We start from the raw sequence: 16,906 nt of genomic DNA, 5'->3' as shown, positions 1-16,906 counted from the left end.
TGTGATCATTTGGGCAGGGTATTTTTAACTGGCCAGAAGAGGACCAGCCCACAATTTGCAAGGCCTAAGAGCCCAGTACCTAATTCTGCCAACGGCTTTGGATACCTTTTGGTTTTTCATGTCCCAGAGGAGCCAGTCTGCATTGTGTGTTTCATGCTGTCTGCCTCTGACCCTCTTAACACTGTGAGGTTTCTCTCTATTGCACTTGAGGGGCTATTTTACATCACTTACTCCTAATTTATAGAGAGGCTTGCCCTGCTGCCTCAGAGGGCTTTCTCCTTCTATCCAACTTTTGCAGTTTGAAAGCTGAGGAAGCAAGAGCTAGGGGTCACTGCTCCTCTTTGGAGAACATGGCTACCAGATTGCTGAGATGACAGCTCATGCTGGGCATGGGTGTAAATGTGGGGAGCTAGTTCACTTCCAGAAGGGTTTTTTTTGCAGTGTGATGAGAGAAATGATGCATTTTGACCTTGGTGAAACGTATAGCAAAACTTCTGACTTTAGCAGGGCCAGGAATTTTCCTTAGATCCTTGATCCCAAGAGTGTTACACGGATGGGGAATCATTTCCTTGAAAGCAGGGAGGAAGCCCAAACAGAGCACAGTTGCCCATTTCTCTATGCTGGCCAGATGCTGGGGATCGGACGGGATGTGATCTAGACACTTGCCAGCAAGGCTTTTCACCCTGCCTCTTCCCTAGAAACCTCTAGGCACCTCTGGGCTGCAGAGACTCTCTTACCACTGGTTGTCTCTTCACTGCTCCTTGAGGGCTATGCAGGAAATGTGGCTGCTGTGCTTTGTAGCATGTAACTCTCCAGCAGTCAGTGTAGTTTCATGCCTCCATCAGGCTGGCCAGTTGCTTCCCCCAGTAACCCCAAAGAAAGCAAGCTAACAGAGGCTGCGTGCTTGTGAGAAGGAGAGCGATGCAGACAGAGAAACATCGTCTCTGAGAGCTGTGGGCTGTGGAAGGTAAGCATGGCTGTGTTTGGAAAGGGAAGGTGTGCATCCAGCCAGGAGGGCAAATGTGAGGGAGAATCTGAAGGGACGCAGTGGGAGCTTTGCCCACTCCCATGTACTGCCCATCTGGTGTCCATTGCTGCATGTGGCTCCAGAACCTTTCTTGAGTCCAGTGGGTCATGGAGCTGACAGCTTAGTCTGCCATTAGCAGCAGGTAGGAAGGACCGTGAAGTGTGGCGATGGGGGACATTTGGCCTGACAGCATGTGCTAAATGTTAATGTAATATTCTTCAGAAATTAAGAAGAATAATGCTCATCTGAATAATTTAATGAGGAAAATAAAGCTCAGCTAGTGAGGCAGGCATAGACTCATAAATCATTTGCTCAAGTTCTCCATGCCACATGTGCGTTCACATATGGTTGTGTTCTTGTGTGGTAAAGGCATGCATGTCTATGCATGTGCATCTGCTTGGCACGTGGAATTTAAGACAGGCACATCCTAACTCTGTTGGATTCTGGGCCCAGCTGGGCGTGTACAAATATGGCTTTCTTAGAGTCAGGTGTGTTCTCTGATTACTGTGCAGCTGGAGATGATGACTGGAGGCCAGAAGAATTTGTACTTCCAGAGCCTGCTCTGCAAGCCAGAAGCATGTCCTCTCTGCTGTCCTGTTACTCTCTTTCTCCCCCAAATGGGACGGGTAAAGCTTGACCATCCTTTCTGTGTGTCGAGTTCCTGTAGGGCGCAGAGCTCTTTGAGACCAGTGTACAAAGTTTAGGACCCCACAGGGACATTTCTTAAGGCCTTGCGACCTATGTTGTTGAGTTAAAGCAACTGTGGACTCTCTTTGCATTTGTAGGCTCACACTTCTGCTTGAAAGGCCTTTGATATTTTGTTCATCTTTGATGGCAACATGGGACTTAGAGGGATCAAAATGTTGTCCTGTTTGTGGAAACCTCTGCGTGCCCAGCTCTCTGCAAGCAGGACCGTGCCTGCCTCTGCCTCAGCTGGGAGACCTCCCATTTCAGGAAGCAGCAAGCAGCTGCTCTTTTCCAAGCCTCAACATCTGGACAAATTTCTTGTGTCTTGTTTTTTCCTGTTTACCTACATCTTCTAGAGCAGATGAAGACCAGCCCAGAGACCAGACCTCAGTTCAGTGGGTGGCTCTTGAAGTCACTGGAGCTGGCAAGGTCTCTGGAAACGGGCAGCCCTTGACAGAGGGCTTGGTCTGACATTGACAGAGGGTTACTCTTCCTGTGCCCTGCCAAGGGGCTGTGTCGAGTAGGCAAGAGAGAAGCTGTGGCCACAGCTTGGGGTGCAGAGCAGTCCACGTGCTTGATCTCACCCTAGGGAGCCCCGCTTCCTCTTGTCGCCGCAGCCAGACACTGCTTCCAGACTTGCACCAGTGCTAACCCAAGTCACTGTGCTAGCATCAGCGCTGGCAGCTCTACTGCCAGTGCTGTCTTGCAGGCATCGTCCCATGGCCCTGCTGTGAGTGTGTGACCCTGTGGGGTGTGCTCCCCTGTGGTGTGCAGGCTCAGTAGGGACAGCCATGGCTCACCGTCCCAGGGGGCAGGCCCTGCAGTGCACCCTGGGCTGTGTAGCAGTCCCTGGGATGGGGGGAAGGAAGGGAGTGGACAGATGGGTAGAGAGGGCCCCCTCCCCAGAGATCATATCAAAATGTCTCTTTTGTGCAAAGCGGAGGGAATGCCCCCAAGAGCTGGTTTCCATGGCAACCACAAATGTCAGGTTCCATGTGGTGAATAACCGTTTCCATGACAACACCTCCTTTATCCTAGGTGCTGGAAGCTGGAATGACAGCCCTGTTGGGGGAGGGGACAGGGAGATGTCCTCAGGTACTTAACCCCCTTCCTCACCTCCCCTCGGCTTTTCCGACTCCTTGCCTCAAGCCTTCAGCCCCAGCATCCCTGGGTGGGTCCACGCTCACATTGGGGGGTGATGCTCTTGGCTTACATGGCATCCCTTCCTCCCTCTTTTCCTCCAAATGGATTTGCTCCTCACAGAAGCTGAGATCCAAGCCTGTCCCACCATCTCCCTCCCCATCTGTTTAGCTTAATCCTGATTTTACATCCTGGGTAGAAACAAAGCTATTTCTCAGTGCTGTGGGAGCAGTGGGGAGTGAGGTGGCCAGCTGCCCCTCTTGGGTCCTCAATGAGCCCTCTCTTCCGAGCACACATTTGGGATGCCTGCCCTCTCCCACTCAGCCTGCTGCTGAAACATCCCTAGCTTTGGCTTGCACAGGCGTATTGCTGGAGGCTGTAAGCAGCAGTAGGAGCCGCTGCCTCTCGGTGAGGAAATCTGAGGCTTTCTGGAGCAATGTCTGACCACATCCTTATGAACCCCTGCCCCACATCCCACTCAGCTCATGGACTGAAAGAGATGCCTGGTCCTTGGCAGCTCCTGCGGGGAGCAGCAGCCCAGAGGCTGGTGAGTGCCAGTGCTGCACATGCTGGGGCTCTGCAAATCCATGCAGCTGATCGAAAGTGGGAAAGGGACCCTCAGCCTTTCCCTCTCCTCCAAATGACACAGCAAGTCCTGGGAGATGGAGTTGGAGTTGGCACTGTTGCCTACCAAGGTGCAGCATGGCAGCAGTTTGGCCTTCATTTGGGGAGCTGCCAGCCAGTCTCTGGCTCTGCCAAGCAGCTTCATATCACTCCTTGAGGCAGGGATGGTATCCCTTGGGGCTGGTCCCAGCTTCTGCTCATCCTGCCTGAGATCCACCAGTCAGTAGAAGCCAGCTCACAGCCTCCAGCTGCCACAAGCACTCTCCCGTGCCCAGTGGTCAGGCTTCAGCAGCAGTGTGCCACCTTCTGGTTGGCACCTCTGTCCTGTGAACTCCAAAGTGACTTCACGGGTTTCCTCCAGCTCTTGTGAACGTGGGCTCTACCTCTGGTTTCTGGCTAGTCTGGCTCAGCCACCACTTGGGAGACTGACAGCAGTCCACATTTTGTATGCTGGCTTCTAAACACATTTCAGTTGGTGACTTTTATGGCTTGATTTAATTTTCTGTTTTGTTGTTGCTGCTGTTTTTCCTGAGGGTGTTTCCTGAGAGAGGGCAGACTATGCCTGGACCTGCAACTTGTTTGCAGGTCTTACCTGCAATATTCTGATTGTTTTTTATTATGGATGTAACTTGTTCAAGTCACTGTCAGCTTCTGTGAGTGATGCCGGGAGACGCAGACTGAGATGTGCTGCGAATGTGGAAATTTGCTGTGTGAACCATGCCTCTGGGGAGATTCTGGCTCAGTTGGATTCTGCTGGCCTGGGACTGAGGCTACAGCTTGTCAATTGCCTTACTGAGCAGCTTAGGACATGCATACCTTCCAGCAGATGAGAGTTTTTCCCTGGTTTGCAAACCAGACTGTTAAAGCTGTGGATTACTTAATTCAGCTGCTCCTGGGTAGAAGTGTTCTTCTGTATTACCTAGAGAGCTAAGCTACCCCTCAGGCTTGTTGCTTGTGGTTGGATTATTGGTGATGACACTATGGCTGCAAGAGAGGTAAACAGTTCTTCTCCACAACCAAGTGAGAGTTTTGTCACTTTCAACCTGAGCATTCCCCTTGTGGACAGGACATGTTGCTGGAGAGCAGCACTGCCCTTCTTTGGAGCCACTCTGCTGCACAGAGCTCTGACTGCATGAGAACTGGGGAAGGGGAAACGTAACGTGCCTGCTTGCTGTACGGCTCCTAGCCAAGTTCAGAGGCAGTCTTTCCTCCCTCCTGCAAGGGAAGTTAAGTGGCTCAGTTAGGTGAGGTGACCATGCCTGCGTTGAGTCAGGGTGGGCATAGGAAGAGCTTCCAGGCATAGTCTCAGCTTAGGCCACCCTGACCGCTGTTCAGTCTCCAGTCTCATGGTGATGAGCTGCTTCCTTGGAGTCCTTTCTTTGCCACTTGCTGTGTCTGAGGAGGTGGAGATTTATGCATGGTGGGCACTTCCAGGAGAGCTGTTCCCTGCAGGCAAGCAGCTGAGCAGGGAAAAGTGCCAGGTTTCTTTTTGAGAAGTCTGAAATCCATGTGGTCCCTTCTCCAAGGGTTCTGGTTGCCATCACGATGTCTTGGTTCCCTCTTCTGCCACTCTCCTATTCTGCACAGCAGGCAGAAAGGGGCACCCTGGTGCCACTGCCATCAGCACCGTGTGCCAGGCAGATGGGCCAAGCTCTAACCCTCTGCATTTCTCTTTCATTGCAGATGGCGCGCCCGATTCAAGTGAAACCCGCAGACAGCGAGAGCCGTGGAGGTAGTTGTCATCTCTCCTTGTTTCCCCTTTGACGGCTTTGTGCTTGTGAGGGTGACCAGGCAAAGAGACAGGGTCCTGACCTGGCCTTCCTATCCCCACAGTGTGTATGAAGGGATGTTTGTGTGTGACAGGGATTTCGGGGGACAGGAGGAGAGTCTAGGGATAGGCTTTGATGGGAAGCCTTCAGCTGGGCACAGCAGGCAGCTGAGAGCACCCCAGGTCCTAAGGGTAATAATGTGGCTGCCCACTCCGCTCTCTTTCCCAGCCCTTTGAGGGTACTATTAGCCTGACAGTGTCTGCCCCAGGAGGTTACTGAAGCAGGCATGCACTTTGGTGTATGGCAGCAGTGGTCCTGGAGGGTATAAGCAGTTGGGAAGAGGTTTCTCCATTCTTTAACCTGATCAGCCGAATAAAAGCCAGATCCCTGCAGGCTTTTTAACCTGTTCAGCTCACTGCTCTGCAGCTGATTCTCCTGTCTGCAGCTCACTCCTCTTCCTCCCCTGTCACTGTTGGACCATCTCAGTCCTGCAGCAGTCCCAATCGCACTGTCGAGGCCCAAGTGCTGTTGCAGAAAACAGCATGTGATGGGGAAATAGTGTCTGAAGGGAAAGGATCCGGAGTTTAGGCCTGGGATGGAGGTGCTGTCAGCTTGCAGGAGACCAGCTTGGTTAGGGCAGCATATACTGAGTAGTTCAGGGCTGGAAGATTGGGAACATGAGAATCTCTGCCGATGTAACGGCGAGCTTACAGTAGTTCAGATGCCTCCTGCAGGTGGAAAAGGTTTGCAACTCCAGCCCTTTCCAAATTTATGAACTTGTTTTGCTGCTTTTCCTTGTCTTACTGATACATTTCTTTTCTTTCCATTCCTGCATCTGCTTCTCCATGCTTTGTGCTGTTGGTGCTGCTTCTGAAAGCAGTTTGGTAGTGGGGAGGGGAGAATTTGTGTGAGACTGTTTGTCCTGTAGGGCAGCATATCCTGCATGCTGTGTTTAGATTTGGAAGGCTTTTCTTTTAAATTTTAAGGGGTCACTTCCAAGCAGTTTGTAGTGATTTTTAATTATTGCACTGGCAGGAAGATGAGATGTATTTTATATGAATGTGTGTATTTATGGTTGTGTGATCCTCCTTTTTAAAAAAAAAAAAAAGTTTTTCTGTTTAAGTCAGATCAGTTTTCCAAATAGATTCTGTGACTTTTCCTTACTTACTTGAGGGATAAGACACCTGACTTTTACTGAAGTCTGGGCATTTTTATTCCCTTGGGCTATACTGAGAATCCCAGACCTGCCACCTATAGGCATGCTCCTTTTGAAAAGGACTATGGCTTAAGCCTCCAAAGAAACTAGCACACCTAAAACATGTAGGCGTGGATTCATCTCACCTTACTTCAGCCCCTGGGTTCAGGGTTGAGTTTAAGGTCCTTGTCCATGCTATAGACAGTAAAAAGAGACCAGTGCCTTCAGGGTGACTCATGCTCTCGCTCTTGACACCAATATTAGGAGTGGATGAGCTGTCCTTTCAAGATGCCTGCAGTGGGGATAAAGGAAGCTGACTGCTCACTGGCACCTCATATCGCTTCTAGATATAACTGTTAGGTGGTCAATCCTTCCCCCACTGCATTGATTTTAAAAATGTGCACCCCAGATTTCTAATTAATTGTGTAATTGTATCTGAGGTTATTCCTAATGACTCTTTTAAAAAAAAAAATCATAGGAGAGTAGGAAAGCCTTTGCCAGTCATATCAATAACTCCACATGACAAAACCATTACATGTACACACGGACAGATCCCATGCACTCTCAGGCTGTAGGACATGGCTGCATAGCAACTGTCACAGCCAACACAGACACAGGCAGATGTACCTACAGACGGATGCCACATGTGTGCACTGCTTTGCAAATACATACATGTGCCCACTTGACACACACATTCATAGGCAAATGCACACATTTACCTTCACCAGTACCACCCATGCACAGCTGATGCCCCTGCATTAAGCCCCCATGCAACAGCAGTAAAAACAGACCATTCAGGCTGTGAATAGACTAACCACTGCAGCTTTGTTTTCTTAACAGTTTGTGTCTCTGATGAGTGCAACTCTGGAATCTCTGGTGTCTAATACTAGGCTGAGGTAGTTTCTGCAGTCTTTCTTTTCCTGGTGAGACACTAGCAGTAACTCTTTTCTATACACAGCCATCTAGTATCACAGAATGTGTTGGAACTGCTGCCTCAGCTTCTCTGTCAAATCGAGTTGAAATAGGCCAACAGGGTAAAAAACAGGATGTTGATTTGGAGGCAAGCTTTTGGTCAAGGCACTGGACTCTGAAATCTCTAAGCTTATGAAAAGTGCCACAATCTCTAATAACTGCAAATGTCAGGGCATCAGCTCTGCTTCCCATGGAGAAGGTCACAGAGAAAAGCAGCCTTTGGAGTCTGAACACCTGCCTCCCTTCAGCCCATGTGCCTAGCTTCCTTCCAGTTTCATTGCAGAGCTCAGAAACCAGTAGCTCCTGCAGGATCCATGACAAACTGGAATTTTTCCTGAGGCAGAAGCCGCATCAAGACAACACCCTATATTTGTCTGACTCAGGTTGCTCTTTCCAAAGGTTTCTGTTGTGATGCTCCACTTGTCAGAGAAGTGGATGATCAAGTTGCAGATATGGGAAGAGCCATTCCCTATAGCAATAGCCCCACACTGGCAGGACGTAAAAGAAAGATTTGGGGCAGGGCAGAACTGCTTGGACTAGGAATTTATCAAGGGAACAGCTGCATGCATCGGTGAGGCTCTGCTCTGCATTATCATTGAAGGAACCTCTTTTATACTCTCCAGGGACTGACATCTCTCAAATTAAGCACCCTGAATTAAGTACATGAAGTCAAAGCACTGGAATTTGTCTCCTGGTCTAAGAGATGCCAATTTTTGTGCCAAAGGGGCAGTTTTGGCAAAGCCCTGCAGGGCCTGTATGGGGATATCTGGATGCTCAGTTGCGCTGAGCATCCTGCAGAAGGAATTCACTAGTAAAAAGATGCTGCCTGGATTAGTTCAGAGGGGGACCTGTGATTCTGGCACAGGCTTTGTCAGCTCTTTCCTCCTTTCCCTCACGCCTCTGATGTGAGCCTGGGAGTGCCAGGAGGAGATGGAGTGAGGGGGGGCAGAGGAGCTTGTCTCTGCTTCTTGTGGGACCTGAAGCACTCTGCTGCACTGATGTGGTACGACAGCTAGCTCAAGCCCATTAGCACTGCTCAGAGACAAGGAAGCTCTCTGCATACCCAAGGAGATTTGCTGCGTCCCATCCACAGCCAACTGCTTGAGCGGGCTTCCTCCTTCTCCCTGATCTTTGCTGCTGACAGGTGCTGGCCAGATGACCTAAATCCACTGGGTTTAAAGAGGAGCAGTGTCCAGTGTTTGTGTGCTCTTCTCTCTCCCTCATGGCTGAAGCATTCAGCCTTAACCCCTTGCTTGTTCCCATGGTCCCTCATCGGCGACCGGCTCTGCACTAACCCTCCTCCTGCCGCCTGGGTGACTGACTCTGCTCAGAGCATGTTTCCATGGGAACTCAACAGTCAGAGATCAGAGACAATTTTCTTGGTTGCTGGACAGCATGGGAAATTGCCAATCAGAGGCTGAAAAACAAGAGCTTGAGAGAAAGTGAAGGAAAAATGGCAGGAGGAGGGTGTGCTGTAACAAGTCGGGGAGAGAAGATCTTCCAGCGCTGCAGGAGTCCCTGCTGAGGAGCCAAAGGAGTCAGTGACCCACAGCAGTGGCTTGAGGATGCCAGCTGATTTGGGATTGACCACTTTAGAAGTGGTGACTGCAGACGTCAGGTGAAACAGCTTGCAGGGTTTCAGCCCAGTTGTGGAGAGATGAAGCAGCTTGGTTGTTGGTAGGGGAATGCCCCTATTTGGAAGCTGCCCGAAGCGAGAGGGCACTAGATCATGGGTTGGGCTCCAACACATGGAGAGGGAGAGAGGTCAGCAGCAGAGGAGCACTTTCACAGGTTCCCCAGTTGCTGCAAAGAGGCATCCTAGGGGAACAAGCCTGGATCCTTTTCCTACATGCAGTCTTGGGAACTGGGCTGTATGAAACGAGAATAACTGTGAAGAAATCTTTATGTTGTTAGTGACTTTATCCCCTTCTAATATTGCCATTCGGGGCATTCAGAAAAGATTCAAAATGAATAGGTGTGTTTCTTTATATTTGCCTTTACAGCTTGCGTCTCTAAGGTGTCACAGTTTTAACCTGTTCTGCATAGCCAGGAAGGCTGGCATTTTTTTCTTCCAAATGCAAGAAAGAAAAGCTGAAATTCCCGCATAAACACAGGATTTCCTAAACATTCTTTTGGTAAGCCCTGTCAGACAACAGAAGACCTGCAGTAAAACTGCAAGAATGGAGACTAGCATCGACTGCTTCAATGCACCTTTCCCAAAGTACAGGGAAAGAAAAATGCTTTTAATCCAACAGAAATGGTATGAGGATGAAACCACAAGAATTACCCAGAAAATTTCAAGGCCTTCTGAAGGAGAAAACAACTAGTAGTTTAATGTTGATTTGATTGCAAGTTGACAAGTTTCCTTTTTGTTCAGTGCATCCGTTGCGAAGTTGTGGCCTCTTGCATCCTCTGTTGCTTGGCAGAGACTGAAGCTTTGGGTGGCTGTGATAACCGTCAGGTCTTTGCACTGAATTAGTCATCAGCCACAACTGGAACCACTTATCCAACTCTCCACTGGTTACCCACTATTCTTCCGCAAAAACCTCACTTTACACAAGATCAGATCCAGAAGAAAAAGGCCAGGGTTATGAAAGTAAAATTATGTCTGTGTAGCTGTATGTTCCCCCTACCTAGAGTTCCAGCTTTTAAAATTTCTAATATAACTGACTTTCCCAATTGTCTTGACACTCCACTGCCACCCTGACCCAAACAGCCAAGACAGCCTGATGCAGTCCCAAAAGAGCAAGGCAGGACCATCAAGTGCATTTCTGGCTGTTAAGTCTTAGTCCACAATTATTTGCTTGTTAGTTTAAAGAACAGAGGATTATTTTACAGCATGTAAAGTCAGTGCAAATATTTCCCAGTGTGTTTCTCCTCTTTGTTGATGTGCTTTTTTGAGGAACTTCTGCTGTGTTTGCAGTCCAAAGGCTGCAGCTTGGTGCATATATCTGAAATAAGGCCTGGCTGCAGCTGCAATATAGATTAAGGGCAGAGGAAGGGGGAACACTGCAGAACTCAAGTGTCACCTGCCGTAGCCAAACTGGGATCACATATGGCACCAAGTGATGTTAATGGGAGCACAGAGCTACTGCTGCTTTGGTTTCCATTCTCCTCTCCACCTCCCAGTAGATATGTTCTTGACTGGTCCCTTTTTTTTTTTTCCACTCCCCTTCCAGTCAGATTTTCACCGTCTCTAGGTGCTATTTTTTGGCTGGTTTGCCCACCAGCATTTCTGAGCTGGCCCTTGGGTGGAGGCAGATGCTGTCTTACTGCTAAGAAGACAACTGTATAGCATCTGGTTTATTAGCTCCTGTGCCTTGGCTGGGGATTATTGGGCACTGCCAGTGAGCACTAAATTTTGGATGGACTCAATCAACTGAAATAGTGTCTCCAAAATGTAACCATTGTCATGCAGGTGCAGGGATAAATGTAGAAATAATTGCAAGAAAAATGGAAGGGGATGAAATTCCCACAGGTTTAGTTATCCAAGGAGTCATGAAAATGGGAAAACTGGGAAATTTGGCCTTTAAAAAATACACAAGGCCATATATTTCAGCCACTTCCAGTGATACAAAATCAGGAGTATCTTTTTGGGACTGTGTAAAAGCCTTAGATGCAGCACTTTTAACCCTTTATCTGTGCTGGATCAAAGTGACAGCGCTGTTGCATGTACATCTAGTGCCTAGTGGAGAGCTGTGCCTGCATGAGCTTGTGCTTAGGCTCTGTGGGGTGTTGCAGCCATATAAAGTAGCTCCCTGTGGTGTTTGCATGGTGGAATAGTGCATCTGTCTGCACATCGCTGTTGCTTACTGAGGAAGTTTGTTTCTGAAGGCACCTGCTGGGGCTGGGTCAGTGTGCAAGCATGTTCCTGTGCATGCGTGGGCCTATGTGCTTGTCCATCAGTGGTGTGTGTGTGCATCTGCTTTTCTGTGTAGATACTTCTTGCATGTGTTCCCAAGTGTGTCTGTATGTGGCAGAGCAGGGGGGAGGAGGCAGCTTCCTTACTTACTTGGGTGGGAACCATCCTCTGAGCCAAGAGGAGCAAAGAAGGGGCTTGGGGGGGCTTTGCCAGCAGTGTGAATGTGTAATGTGTCATCCATTCCTGCCATACATACACACCCCCACCCCTGTAGCCTGCTTTGCTGCTGTAGCTCCAAGACCTGTTGTTTTTCAGGTCACTGCACTCTCAAACAGATAGCAACTTCCCTGACGTGTGTCACATTACATTGGTTTTGTTTGAAGCCAGCCCCTCTGAATCTGTCGCTAACAATAAGGAATCCTTTCTCACTGCTCCTCCCAAGCCGTATCCTGACATACTCGCTCCTATGGGTCATGTCTCCCCGTGCACATTTGGGGCAGTGGCGGAGGGTTAACTCTGTAGTTGGCACAACTGTCTCCTTGCAAAAATGGAGATTGGGCTGGCATTTAGGGTGGGATTTCAGTGTTGTGCTATTTTAATAGCTGTTCACAGCAATCTATGGAAGATGTTGCCCCAACCACTGCTGTGTTTGACTGGATGGCATCAGGCTGTGTGATGGGCCCCTGTGTGTAGTGATGGGGACAGAGAGAGGGAGAAAGCACTCTGCACCTTTATTCCACCTCCACACTTGGCCATCTCAATGAAACCTTAATTCTCACTTCTCCCTGCTGATGGAAGAACCCAGAAGGACCCTGAGCTCAAAGTCCTGGATGTGCTGGCCAGCCTTCCAACCCCCCTGCCAGTGTGACACGGGTACAAAATGCCCTTGGAGAGGGAGGGAGTGGGGACCATGGAGCTGTTTGTTGGCCCTCACCCAACTGTCTTGCATTTGGCTGATCCTATGGTGAGGCAGATTGGGACCCAGGATGACAGGGTTTATTCCAGGCCTTAGAGGGCAGCTTGGTAGACGTACTGGTTAGACTTGGGTAGGAAAGGGCAAATTAAAGCTAAGATGCTTGGTTACGTAGCAGCTGTGGAAACGGCGATCTTGAAGAGAAGGAAAAGGAAACAGAAGCCAAGAGTCCTGGAATTTATTCACCCTGCCTGGATTGGTGTGCCGTACTTCCTAGGGTACTTCGTGGACTTCACACATTGTTCAATAAGGGTATTATTGCCCAGGCAGTTTTTCTTATTACCATTTGTGTTGGATCATTCAAAGGAAAGGGCTAATGAATAGAAAGAAATTATTAATCTTTTGTTTTCCTTTGGGGAGGGTAGGGCAGGGGAAGCCACAGAAACCTTTGCAGGTGTGAGGAGCTTGGGAGGACTCTGCATACTCAACCCTGGAAGCATTTCAGCCAAGAGCAAATCATTTCCATGCCAGGCATGTTTTCAACATTAGGCTGTTTTGTGCTTAAGTGTCCCTATCCTTCTGCTTTGGACTGTAAACCTCATAGAAGGTTGATGTTTCTGTGTTTGCCCCTAGGGGACAGGAAGCTCTTTGTGGGCATGTTAAATAAGCAGCAGTCTGAGGATGACGTGCTCCGGCTCTTTGAACCATTTGGGGTCATTGATGAATGTACAGTGCTCCGTGGACCTGATGGTAACAGCAAAGGTGTGAACCCCTCTGTGTTGTGCCCTTTCTCCCTGCTCTACAGGTAGTGCTCACCTGCCTCACCACCTGTGCCTCCTTTCCACTGGGGCACTTATTTCCCCACCCCATCTTTCTGGGAACCCTTACCACAGCCAGGCATAGGGAGCAGGGCAGGAAGAGTTGTATGCTGCAAGGAAAGATTGGGATAGACGAGCAGAGACCCAAAGTAGAAGGAGGGGAAGCAGAGCACGATGAGTAAGTAGCTGATTTATTAGGATCACTAGTGAGCCTGTTGGCTCAGTCTGGGTCTGCAATTTGAAATGTTTGTACCCACAATTCGAATACATAGAGAATTTGGGGAAGAGGTAATCAGGGGCAAGGGTGGAGATGGTGACATCATCTATAGAGTATATCATTGAAGCGGCAATTTGAGACCCTGTTTTTTTCCAGGAAAGAGGACTTGGGATGAGCCATCCTTTTTGTTCTCTACTTTCTTGGGTGGCTTTCCTTTGCCCTGCCTGAGATCCAGATACTGTCTCCTGCGTGATGATGCAAGGGGCACTTTAACAGCAGTCCTGTTGCTGCAATCTCCTGTGCTCTTTCTGTCCCTTTCCAGGCTGTGCTTTTGTAAAGTTCTCATCTCACACAGAGGCTCAGGCAGCAATCCACGCACTCCATGGCAGCCAGACAATGCCCGTGAGTATGAGGCCAGGGTACCTACCCTCTTCCTAATCCTCTTCCCATCACCACGTTGCAGTGACTTCCCCTCACTGTCCAAAACCATGACAGGTTCAACTGCAGCTTCCAGCTTGAGGTGTTGCAGGGGGGTGGGGGTGGGGAGGGGTGGGGGTGGGGATGGGGGGTGTGTGTACACATCTGTGCCCTTGTCTTTGGGAAACATCCTGTCTCCTGGGCTGGTGTGTGTATCTACGTCTGTCCAGACTGGTAGTGATAGCACTTGCAGCTTATAGGCTAAATAAAAGAGAGCCAAGAACCAGGCCATGAATTTGTTTTGGAGACAGCTACCTGGAGTAGTTCAAAACTGAGCAGGGTGCAAGCTAACAATTCGGCAGTGTGAGCAGTCAGGACTCCAGTGTCTGAGCACACTCCCCACCCATCTCTTATTTAGGCAGTAGAGGAGGCCTCTGGGGCAGGCTGGGTGTGGATGGGGATGCTTTGTGCATTGTGTGGGGTTGCGTAGCCGCAGCTGTGCCTTCTTGTGCAAGTGGAGCTGCAGTTGCGATCTCATCTCTGACAGTCTTTAACCTGGATTGGGGTATCTTGTGGGCAGGACAGTGCATTGCTGCAGCAGGGGTATTTCCAGCTACCAGGAACGGCTCTGCAAGTCCAGCCAAGCTCATGGCGGTAGAAAGATGGTGCTTGTGGCTGACAAGTGGGTGTTCCTGGCTGCACCATCACCTGGTGAATGTGGCCAGGGATGTGTGCACCCACTTATGCAGCTGTGCAAGGCCTAGAGTGTGAGGGGAAGGGCAGGAGAGGGAAGGGAGGGAGGGAGGGAGGAAGGGATGGATGGATGGATGGAGAAGGGCACAGCCCAGGTTCCAGGCAGCTTCCGAGCACTTTCACACCAATATTTGCTCTTCTGCTCATCTTCCCACTCCTCTCTGCTGCCTGTTCTGCCCCATCCCACCTTGCCTGACTGCTGACTCTCTGGCTGTTCCATGGCCTTTTCTCCCCCTGCCTCCTCTCTCTGTCTCCTCTCTCTGTGCCTAGGGCGCCTCCTCCAGTCTAGTGGTGAAGTTTGCTGACACAGATAAGGAGAGGACCCTCCGTCGTATGCAGCAAATGGTGGGGCAGCTGGGGATATTCACTCCATCTCTCACCTTGCCGTTCAGCCCATACAGCGCCTATGCGCAGGCTGTGAGTATCACGCGTGTGTGTGTGGGGAAAGGCTGCCCTCTTGGCTACGGGGCAACACCATACCTGGGCTGGGAGACCACAAATGGGTCTCTGTAACAAATGCGTGAAAGCTTCCCGGCACCTGGGAGTTGTTCTTGGATTCAGTTTCTCCAGTCAGCAGCCTAGTCTTTGTATGTTTCTCTCCTGGAAGGGGTGACAGGAGAGAGCTGGGACCTTCTCAAAAGTGAGGGTGGATTTCTCTGATGTGGTGTAGACTGGCGGAGGTGTCTGGGAACAGGTCAAGCATGACCCGGTAGCTTTCTGTCTTGTTTTGAGGTCAGCTCAGAGCCATGATTCCTGGGTGATGTCTGCCAGACATGGCAGTCTGACAACTTGTGAACTCTTCCTCTGGGTCTATGGTACAAATGTGTGTGTCTCTGCTTTTGGAGCACCATGAGAGCCCTGGGCCGAGCTTCATGTGTTTATTTCTCTGCTGAAATTCTCAGGAGGGCCCTAATCTCCCTAGTGCTGTCCTTAGCTCCTAGGGTTTTCTCTCTTGGCTAGTGTGACTGTGTGGTTTGGAGGATGCTGGAGAGGGAGCAGTGGGTAGCAGATGGTCAGAGGTGTTTCAGCAGTCTGGCCTCCTCTAGCAGGATTGGCTGTGCTTTGGATCTAAGTGAGAGAACCTCATTGCCTTGGAGCCATAGTGGTGATTGCCATTGATGTTTGAGGTAGGTCCCAAACTCAGCAAGTCCCTAATCAGCTGTGGTGGAGGATCTTCTGGGTCTTCTTGGTGACTGTCACTTTCAGGTCTCTGCTACCAAGTATAAAGCCCATGGAAGGAGGCTCAGAAATTGCTCAAGGCATGAGATATGTTTGTGTCAAACAAAGAATTTGAAAATAGATATTGTTACTGAAAGTAGTTTTCAAGGGGCGGGGGCGCAAATAAACCTGTTCTCATATATGTGGACACCTCTGGCTTCAGTGGCTACTTGGTGTGTCTCCCTTCCATCTACATGACAGAGAAGGAACTGTTTCTCAGTTGGCCATTTCCTCTCAAAGAATTCCCAGAAACTGCCAAATGCCATTTAAGTGTGTGGCAAGTGCATGGAGTAGCGAAAAACAAGAGGCAATACATATGAGGCTCCATACTGTTGGGGAGTTTTGGGAACCAAACGTAGAAGTTGTCCAACACAGATTATTTGATTCTTCTTCTGTAATGAGGCTGCGAACAGCTACGCCACTCTGAGCACTGAGGCTTCCAGCAGAAGAATGGTTTAGAGGGGAGAACTCTTTCTGACCAGACACCAGTATCTCTTGCCAGGACCAGTCTTTTCTATCCAGCCCTGTAATCCACAAGCCAGTTATACCTGAGGTCTAAGGTTGTAACTTAGCTCAGCTGTGGGTCAGCTATGACATAATAATTCTGGTGTATCTTCGGCTATCATGGAGATGGCACTAACTTGGACATGGTAGGATGGTGAAGGAGGCAGGAACAGACCACACAGTGAGGTTATGATGGCAGAAAGAACTTCATTAGCTTATGGTCCAGGATGTGTAAGGAAGAAGAGCAGCAAGACCTCCTGCTAATGACAAGAAGCCAGTCAGACCTAGGCTGTGCTCCTTGCTAATCTGCATCTTCTTTCTCTTCAGTTGTGTCTGTAAATTTGTTGCTTTGTCTCCGATCCTTCACTGGCCTTCCTGCTCTGTGACTTGATTTTGGCTTTCCACGTGACTCAAGAGTCAGCCTGTCTCCCACTCTTTCAGGTTTTTACCTCCTTTTCCTTTTCCTTTTCCTTTTCCTTTTCCTTTTCCTTTTCCTTTTCTTTTTCCTTTTCCTTTTCCTTTTCCTTTTCTTTTTCCTTTTCCTTTTCCTTTTCCTTTTCTTTTTCCTTTTCCTTTTCCTTTTCCTTTTCTTTTTCCTTTTCCTTTTCCTTTTCCTTTTTTTCCTTTTTTTTCCTTTTTTTCCTTTTTTTCCTTTTCCTTTTCCTTTTCCCTTTCCTTTTTCCTTTCCTTTCCACTGGTTTTGGTTCTCTCTCCTTCTTTCTGAGGCACTGACCTTACACCTGATTGTTTCTTCTCTTCTGTCATCCCAGTCTTTGGCCTCCTTCTCCTG

The 16,906-nt window shown here is 49.3% G+C and overlaps 1 protein-coding gene across 1 annotated transcript; it reads left to right on the top strand.

The window, feature by feature from the left end:
* Positions 1-5,161: 5,161 nt before the first annotated feature.
* Positions 5,162-14,811, top strand: LOC104168584 (CUGBP Elav-like family member 5; the record flags this gene model as incomplete). The annotated part of the gene is made up of 4 exons (XM_009709209.1): positions 5,162-5,210; positions 12,823-12,951; positions 13,547-13,626; positions 14,665-14,811. Coding segments are annotated over 4 exons (405 nt in total), but the record flags the coding sequence as incomplete, so codon positions are not given.
* Positions 14,812-16,906: the final 2,095 nt, after the last annotated feature.

This window comes from Cariama cristata, unplaced genomic scaffold (genome assembly GCF_000690535.1).
Source record: "Cariama cristata isolate BGI_N322 unplaced genomic scaffold, ASM69053v1 scaffold38881, whole genome shotgun sequence".
Lineage (NCBI taxonomy): Eukaryota > Metazoa > Chordata > Aves > Cariamiformes > Cariamidae > Cariama > Cariama cristata.
The sequence above is the reverse complement of the archived record's forward strand: the minus strand, read 5'-3'. Positions and strand labels throughout refer to the sequence as shown.